At 36.7% G+C, this 9,855-nt stretch overlaps 1 protein-coding gene across 1 annotated transcript; it reads right to left on the bottom strand.

Annotated features, from left to right (window-relative positions):
• Positions 1-901: 901 nt before the first annotated feature.
• On the bottom strand, positions 902-8,599 carry LOC130909576 (sulfotransferase 1C1-like). The gene is made up of 7 exons (XM_057826231.1): positions 7,600-8,599; positions 5,442-5,570; positions 3,620-3,717; positions 3,423-3,549; positions 3,257-3,351; positions 1,345-1,525; positions 902-1,286 (listed from the first exon to the last, which is right to left on the bottom strand). Exons 1-7 carry the CDS (start codon positions 7,748-7,750, stop codon positions 1,174-1,176), a joined length of 894 nt encoding a protein of 297 aa, XP_057682214.1. The 5' UTR covers positions 7,751-8,599; the 3' UTR covers positions 902-1,173.
• Between the last annotated feature and the right edge of the window lie 1,256 nt (positions 8,600-9,855).

Here is a 9,855-nt window from a genome sequence, read left to right as displayed (position 1 = left end):
ACTGGTTAAACCCGGTCTGAACTGGTTTGAACCGGTCTGAACCGGTTTAGACTGGTTAAAACTGGTTTTCCTAAGGGAAAAAAAATCCATTGACCTCAAACCTGCATAAGGGGATCCTTAAGACATGTGTTCAGATGCTTGATGAAACTTATTGAGGTTTGGTTGAAGCAGAAGGGTCCAACAGGAAAGTTATTATGACCGTCACCATTTTGTCTCACCACACATTTTGAACAGTCATAACTTCGCAGATATACAAGATATCTGCTCCAAACTTCCCGTGCTTGGTGAGAGTCTTCCCCTGAAGAGTCCAGTAGTGGTCATTTGCATCAACTCTTTAGCGCCAACTAGTGGCAGCAGAATTTGGGGCCTTTACATGCTCGAAAACTCAAAACAAATTCTTATCCCAAAAAAAGAGGCGTTTCAAGCATGTTAGGTTCTCATTAGATGAGTAGAGGGGGGCTGTCAGCCACCACCCCGACCTGCGTGCCGTGTGAGTTTGCGTGACGTCTGAGTTGCGCCAAAGTGCAAGGGCTCGTTCAGTCCTGCTTGCAGGCCTAGTTACAAATTATTACCACAAAAAAACAAAAAAAAACAAAAGCTAAATATCCCTCTAAACTAAATTACGAATACATACGGTAAAAAAAAGTATTAGCTCAAACAAAAATCTACCTTATGTTGCTGCAGTACATTCTTTTTATCCTTTAACTCTTTGGCTGCCATTGACGGCGCTAGAACTCGCATCCTTTGTCCAATGTACATTTGTTCATTCGCCTGTCCCAGGCAAAATGGATGGCATGTCTGGCGCTATCAATGGCAGCCAAAGACTTAAAGGACCCAAAATAGTTATCATGACTATTAGGAATTTTTATTTATTTTACAAAGAGGTAAAAACTGACCACATGTGCGCTCCAAATATTGGAAGCCCAAAGGCACTTTCAGGTTTATTAAGTAAATTTTGAATATTCTACTAGTCATATTTTCAATCATGAGGATATGCAGAGCACCATTCTAATGTTAAACCTGTTCTACAAACTTCAAATTGACAGTGGAACAGGTGAAAAAACACGTGAAAATGTTGGCACAGAATGCGTTCATTATAATAACAGTCATAATTTGACATTTTTTCCACTTGTCTGAGAAATAACTGAGGTCATTGAAATACTTTGAAGCCTTTTATAACTTCATTCTGAACGGCATGTTGACATCTTTCATTTTCTTCTCGTAGTCGTCGTCAAACTCTGCTGACTGCTCGGGTGTAAAATGATTTTCCCAATCACCGACGACCCCTGTTGTGAGTGAAGAAAATAATGAGCCTGAGCAACACCACCAAAGAAAGTAAATGACCTTTTCTCATAAATTTGTAGGTGGACTGATCAAAAATCTCCTTGGGAACGAATGTGTAGTTAACCATCGGGTTCTCCTTCATGTTCTTGAAGCTCGTCTGCTTCACAACGCGGTTGAGGACTTCATCCGAGAGGGACAAGTCCAAGTAGTTCATAATCCGCTCTACTTCACGTCGAGGGTTCTAAAGCAAACACCAAAAGTTCAAACAGTAATAATTACAGTGGTATGAAAAAGTATCTGAACCTTTTGGAATTTCTCACATTTCTGTGTAAAATCACTATCAAATGTGATCTGATCTTTGTCAAAATCACACAGATGTAAAAACAGTGTCTGCTTGAACTAAACCCACCCAAACATTTATAGGTTTTCATATTTTAATGAGGATAGCATGCAAACGATGACAGAAGAGGGGAAATAAGTAAGTGAACCCTCTGTCTTAGCAGACTTAAAGAGCAATTGAAACCAATTTTTTACCAAACAATTTAAGTCAGGTGTGTGCCCAATCACTGATGAGTGGTTTAAAGCTGCCCTGCCCACTATAAAACTCAAACCTGGTAAGAATTGTCTTGATGAGAGGCTTTGTATGATGTGCATCATGGCTCGCTCAAAAGAGCTGTCTGAAGACCTGCAATCAAGGATTGTTTAGTTGTACAAAGCTGGGAAAGGTTACAAAACCATCCCCAAAAGTCTGGATGTTCATCAATCGACAGTCAGAGAAGTTGTCTACAAATGGAGAGAGTTTGACACTGGTGCTTCTCTCCCAAGGAGTGGCCGTCCACCAAACAAGACGCCAAGAGTTGAGCGCAGAATACTCAGAGAGGTAAAAAGGAACCCTGGAGTGTCTGCTAAAGACTTACAGAAATCACTGGCATAGTTCAATATCTCTGTGCACACATTAACTATATGTAAAACCATGGACAACAATGGAGTTCATGGGAGGACTCCATGCTCCTACATGCTCCTGCTGTCTACCAAAAATATTGTTGCTTGTTTAATGTTCTTAAAAAGGCACTTGGACACTCCACAGACGTTTTGCCAAAATATTTTGTGGACGGATGAAAGCAAAATTTAATTGTTTGGAAGTACCACACAATGTCATGTGTGGAGGAAAAATGGAACAGCTCACCAACATCAACACCTCATCCCCACTGTGAAGCATAGCATCATGATTTGGGGCAGTTTTGCTACCTCAGGGCCTGAACAACTTGCAATCATTAATTGAAGAAGGAATTCAAAAGTTCATCAGGATGTTTTGCAAGAAAACCTGAGGCGGTCTGTCAGACAGTTGAAGCTAAAAAGAGGATGGATGCTGCAACAAGACAATGATCTAAAACACAGATGTATATCAACTTCAGAATGGTTTCAGAAGAACAAAATACACGTTCTGGAGTGGCCAAGTCAAAGTCCAGACTTGAACCCCATTGAAATGCTGTGGCATGACCTAAAGACAGCGATTCATGCCAGACATCCCAGGAATCTGACTGAACTACAGCAGTTTTGTAGAGAAGAATTGGCCAAGATTAGTCCTGATCGATGTGCCAGACTGATCTGCAGCTACAGGAAGTGTCTGGTTGAAGTTATTGCTGCCAAAGGGGGGGGGGGGGGGGGGGGGGGCAAAATATTAAATGTGATGGTTCACTTACTTATTGTTCCCCCTTCTGTTATTGTTTGCATGTTATCCTCATTAAAATATGAAAACCTATAAATGTTTGGGTGGTTTTAGTGAAAGCAGACCATGCTTTTTTTCATCTGAGTGATTTTGATAAAGATCAGATCACATTTGATGGTGATTTTATGCAGAAATGCGAAAAATTCCAAAAGGTTCAGACACTTTTTCATACCACTGTAAGTCGGGTGTGTTGTAACCTGGGGACTACCTGTACAATACACAGTATACAACAGTAAAGTAAACCTCATGCATGTCTTCATAGAAGAGGAAAAGGATGTTCTTTTTTTCTCGTTCCTCCCAGAAACCTTTCACATGATCGTACCAGGAGCCCCATAGCACTGCAAAGACAACATTCAGAAAGTGAGCAACCTTACTCGAGCGGTTCCTACTCTACGTCATTCGTACTTACGTTCTCCATGCATGAACTTGTGGACAAAGTCCTCCCAAGGTCCAGGCTCGGGAATGGCTTTATTCATGTGATGAAAGTAGTAGTAGCTCACCAGGGTGTCCTTAGCGTTGCGTGCAACGTAGATGGCCTTTAAAACACGTCACATTACCAAATGAGGGATGGATCTCAGTTGTCATCTAAATGCAGTAGTATCTTACTTTGCACTTGTTTTCCCAAAATCCAGCTGGAGCCAGGTGAAACGGGAGATGCGTCTTGATGACTCTCGGGGGCTCCATTTCCTTCAGGAGCTCAAGACCTGACCATAAAGAATAAATCCATATCAAACAAAGATTATATTTGTCCATTTACGATCTAGATTTGGTCGAGGCACCTGTTTGTAGAGGTGCGCATCGGCACTGCCCTCACGATTCGATTCGATTACGATTCGGAGGGCCACGATTCGATTCGATTCAGAGGGTCACGATTCGATTCGGCAATGCATTGCGATGCATTAAAGCCTGGGATGCATTAAAATTCCAAAGCAAAGCATATTTTTCATGAATCATAAGGCAACACAAGCGGTCAGACATTGAACAACTTTTTATTGGCTCTTGTGTCACTCCTGGTTGAAGTCAAATGAAAATACTTTCAGATATATATATTAAAAAAAAAAACAGACTAACATTTAATTAGTGCTTTAAATGAGACCAAGGCTTTCTCTTTCTTTTTTACACACAATAGCAGCCTTTCACACAGTGCAACATCTGAACTCCTGTGCAAAATCAGTAATAACAGTCACTGTATTTTAGTCACAACGACCCATCAATAAAAATTTTCAAGTAAATATTAAAGAAACCGACAAAGAAAATATTGTAGTGCAGCAGCATCTTTATCGCAATATCAATCCAGGGATCAGTTAATTCCGTTGCAAACAAAACAATGTAGAACAAAAGTAAAATGTAGGCCTAGCCCACTATATATGTGCAATAGAGGTTAGATCGGGGCTAAAAAATCCAGCCCGACCCGACACGGCCCGCTGGTATTGAAGCCCGACCCGGCCCGATCAATTAACTAGATTTGCAGGCCCAGCCCGAAAAACCCGAATTATTTTTTTTGTTTTTTTTTGTTGGAGTGACGCGGAACCCCCCCGCAGCATCAGCAATTTATTTTCATTTCTTCGAGTTGGCAGAAAAAAACGCAAGTTGTCTTAATGTTTAAATAGTCTATATACTTTTATGATCATTATAAAAGCATTTACACAACAAAATAACGCTGGGAAAGTTTAATATAAAAAAAAAAAAAAACCTTGGGTTTTGCAGACACACAGAGGAGAAGATTCAAAAGGATCACATTTCTGTTGCCTTTGTGTGCATAAATGAAAGTGTCTTTCGTAACGAATTCTCAGTTGGTAGAAAAAAAACGCAAATTTTCTTAATGTTTAAACAGTCTACATATTTTTATGATAATTATAAAAGCATTTACACAACGAAATAACGCTGGGAAAGTTTAATATATTAAAAAAAATGCGGGCTACGGCGTTCATGTGCAAGCACAAGCAAATGCACAATACAGAGAGCCTGCTCTCAGTGTGATCCCATTTAAAAAAAAAAAAAATTATTAGTCCGGCGCGGCGGCCCGACCCGAACGTGAATGCTTAACATTTTGGGCCCGACTCGGATTTTGGGTTAATCGGGTTCGGGCACAAGAGCTAACCTCTAAGAGATAGGACATAACATAACAATGGCTGAAGCGGACATTGAAAGCAGACATCTGGAGACATTTTGGCTTCTACGAGGTTGGTGGGAAACTTGACCACTTGACCAGAGTTATGCGGTGTGTAAAAAATGGAACATGAGAATAATAATACAAATGGGGAAACCAAATCCGTTGCATCACCGGAATTGCGCAGGGAAGATTTTTGAACGTACTTATATACTTTAAAATGCGCTGAATCGATTCGGTTTGTTGCCCGCATCGAATCGAATCGTCCTTTTTCGCATCGGGATGCATCGCCGCATCGATTATTGTTGACACCACTACCTGTTTGGTTGCTCATATGGTTGGAAAGCTCGAAGAAAGGATTTCGCCTGGTTATCGTGGCTCGTCTGCAGGTCTCAACGTCTCCGTTATGAAGAAGCAGGTCGACGATCTCCTGGGTCCATGTCGTACCTTTTCATGAAAATACATTGGCGGAGTTTGACTTTTATGTTAGGGGGTGCAAAACATGCAACAAAGAAATTTGGAATAGCCATCTTGCCTCCTCAGGTGTAGTTTTGGCTAACCAAAGCAAAGGACTGTCTCTAAGGTGCTAGTCACATGATCTGTTTGAAAAAGAATTTTGACCCTTTATGAAATACTTTGGAGGATTCTTCTATTTTTGTTGTTTGTTTGTTTTTTGTTATATAACTTTTATGGACAACATTTTACCAGCTTGGTCTTTATTTTAAATTCATACATAGGAAAGTCAATTACATGCAATGTAAGGCAGTCAGAGTAAAATTTTTAATCAAGTTAATAACAGCTTAAAAATTAATTAATCGTAATTAATCGCAGTTCAAATCATCTATAAGATATGCCATATTTTTCTGTAAATTATTGTTGGAATGGAAAGATAAGACACAAGACGGATATATACATTCAACATACGGTACATAAGCACTGTATTTCTTTATTATAACAATAAATCAACAAGATGGCATTACCATTATTAACATTCTGTTAAAACGATCCATGGATAGAAAGACTTGTAGTTCTTAAAAGATAAATGTTAGTACAAGTTATAGAAATTTTATATCAAAACCCCTCTCAATGTTTTTGCTTTAATAAAATTTGTAAAATTTTCAATCAAAAAACAAACTAGTAGCTCGCCATTGTTGGTGTCAATAATTACACAATGCTCATGGTGCTTAAACCCATAAAATGAGTCGCACCCAAGCGCCAGCAGAGGCGACAAAACACCAAAAAACACAAGTAACAAGTGGGCATGACACTGTGCTGTCATTTTAATCTGTTTGAGTGGGGCATATGCGTTGATTGCGTCAAATATTTTAACGTGATTAATTTAAAAAATTAATTAGCGCCCGTTAACGCGATAATTTTGACAGCCCTAACCCTATATTGCCAAATGTATCACATTTGATACACCTAAAATTTCATGAGTTTGAGACCAATTCAGAAATTTGACATTTCTTTTTGAAAAAAAAAATGGTGGATGCAAGTCAACACATGCATCTGCAGGTTCCATGAAAAAAACAAAACAGGATTTAGCTAGGGTTATAGATATCCGATAGATATCTTATTACACATATTCATTTTGACTTTTCTTTTTACAAATTTGAAAAAAAAGGTTTCATTATGACTTAATTTTTCAAATTTTGGGATTCTCTGATGATTGCTTCATATTGCTGGCATTAAAGGGCTAATCACAACCTAATACAAAATAATAATAAATCAATAAAATACAAAATAAAGTATAATAATAATGAAATACATATAATTTTATGTATGATACAAAGTAGCGATAAGAGGCAGTGATGGTAATAAAAAAAAAAAAAAACATAATTGAAGCTGCTTTATGATTAATTTGGTACAATAGGCATCAAGAGGTTAAATATAGCAAACACTAAATAATGTAATTATTTTCCTTTCTTGTATTATTATTTTTTAATTATTTTTATTTGTATTATTTAATTTTTTTAAATGATGTAATTTTGTTTTTATGTATTCTTATCTAATTAAAAAATAAAATAAAAACAAAATTCAGTGTGAAGACACTGAAACTTAATCATGAATATTCTTTTTATTATATATAAACTTTGAACTTTTTAAAATACATTTTATAACTAAAAACAGTAAATATTCTCCTAGCTAACCTAACCCTATTCTCTATTGAATTAAAATGTTTATTATTTTTTATTTCAAAACACAAAAGCCAATGCGAAAAACCATTTTATTTATTTTCGACTCTCGCATAATAATAGGGGTCATTATTTGATATTTTGACTTACGATTTCATTTATTCACAAAAAAAAAAAAAAAAAAAAAAAAACTATTTATAAGTATAATTATTAATACTAAAATAAATCTATAATTATAATTAAGGCCTGGTGTCTGCATACAAATTATTGAGGGTCATGTCGGTCACAATATTAACATTTGGTGTGATGTGTCTTCACTTGAAGCATGAAAGTTCTCAAACCTGATTTCGGGTAGGAGGCGATAAGGAGATCCGACGGATGAGGACGGAACGCAGCGATGGCATCTATCTGTTGAGCAGTGTGTTCCCTAAGCAGGGTCCCTTTTACCTTGACTAAGACAGGTTGAGGAACAGCAGTCTGCTTGTCCGACATGATTAGAAAAAAAAAATCTCAAATAGTAAAATAATAATACAGTATATCACTAGTTACTATTATAGCTGTAGTTCTTTGAGAAAGGTAGTTCTGCATGTGCTTGATTTTAAGTACCTGAATATGCTTGATCGTGTACAATCTGAATAATTTGCCTGCAGCTCTTACAGATCAAAGGAAACAACCCTTTAGTAGGAGGTACAAATGCAACAGTATTTGCATGATTAACTCATTGACTGCCGTTTCCAGTGATAGATTTGCTGCCAGTGGCGGACTTGGCAATTTTGGGGCCTAAGGCGAACATATCCAGGGGCCCTCTTCATGGGTCAGGGGTTAAAAAGGTGAGAAGGGTGTGGAGGAAATATGTTCTGCTACACTAGGGCTGTCCTAAACGATAAATTTTCTCCTGATCAGTCAGCTGACTAGTTTTACGATTAGTCGACTAATCTAATAATTTTCTTTTTTTTTACTAATTTAGCAATGACATTTTTGATGACGCTTATTAATTCACAAAACCATTTTGGAACACTTAAATTCTTTATTAAAGTACCAATAATGATGTAAATAACAATTAATCACATATAAAAAATGAGGTTAAATGCTGATAGCATTTACTAGTGCAAAAGAATGGAAAGTAAACAGATTCAGAACACTGACTTTGCCTTTCCAACATTATTCAAAACATTTCTTTAAAAAAATTCTAGCATTATTATTATAGTATACTACTATATATAATAGTAGTACAAAAATTAAAGATGCACCATAATATCGGTCACCGATAATTATCGGCTGATAATGGCAATTATGACGTCACACAGATAATCCAGAAAATAAGTTTAACCGATAATACAATCCAATAATTATATACTTGATTTAGCCTCCAAATGTGCGCAACTGAAAAATTTAGCATGCCGCCTCGTCAAATATTGCACTCTACGGACTGCAAATAGCAACAATTATCGAGCAAAGAAAGGGTTTTTACTTTTATTGAACATTAAAAAGGCTCCAAACAATAAACAAGCAACAAAATTAACTTCAACCAAAAACAATCAAACACGCTGCACCATAACAAAAATAGTGAGTAGAAACTGCAACAGCAGCGAACAAAACAAACATAAGCTACTCCTTACTTTATTTTGACAAACATAAGCTACTCCTTACTTTATTTTAGATTTGCATTCAAGAAAACTAAATACTTTAACTTGGACTGGCTGATCCGGCACCTTCTCTCAGTTATTATTTGTTAATTATTTATTTATTTTATTATTTATTTTAATTATTCAGGCTCCCCCCAGGATTGATAAATCTAAATTTGATTGCCATTTCAACTGAAAATTAATACTTTTCTCGCACCCATTATTTAGATAATATTGAATCATATTAAAAGTATAAAGCACTAAACATCAAATTTAACCTCAATTACTAAGTGTGTTTGACAAAAGAATGCACATTTATTGAAGATACAATTAAAACACATTTAAATATAAGGTCTTTCAGAATTATTTTTTCCCAGGATAAAATGGATTTTACACTATTATTGTAAAGCAACTTCAGAAATTACATATGCAATACAACAGGTTTCCCTTTTAAGAGGGCCTACTCAAGGTGGTAGGTAGTTGATTGTCAAGTTGGCCACCTTAACTGTAAAGTGCTTGCAATTGGCAGTGAAAGTTTAAAAAACAGCCACTAAATGGCAGTAGTTTACCATTAATTACTACAAAATAAAAAAGCTACACATGACCATGTCACTTGGTAATCGTTTTTTTCTAATCGCATTACAAGAAGTATACAAAACATGTTAATCCTTTGTTAGCTATTGAAGACATTTCTTTTAATCAGATAGAGAAAATCCATACTCTTATTTAATCAAGAAAAACATTTAAATAAACCAGGAGGTGTTTTACTATCACCTACATTATAATTTACCCATTACCATGCCATGTTATTCAGATCAACGTTACCCCGCACTCGTTCCAATAATAGACGGTGTCAACCGTGATGTGTATCTGAGAGTGATGGTGAATCTACGACTCCGGTTTATCCATGCTAAGGCTAGTGCACCTGCCAATACCCCATTGAACATGGCTAACTTTTGAGTTAAAAGTGCG

Source organism: Corythoichthys intestinalis, chromosome 21 (assembly GCF_030265065.1).
Source record: "Corythoichthys intestinalis isolate RoL2023-P3 chromosome 21, ASM3026506v1, whole genome shotgun sequence".
Taxonomy (NCBI): domain Eukaryota; kingdom Metazoa; phylum Chordata; class Actinopteri; order Syngnathiformes; family Syngnathidae; genus Corythoichthys; species Corythoichthys intestinalis.
The sequence above is the reverse complement of the archived record's forward strand: the minus strand, read 5'-3'. Positions and strand labels throughout refer to the sequence as shown.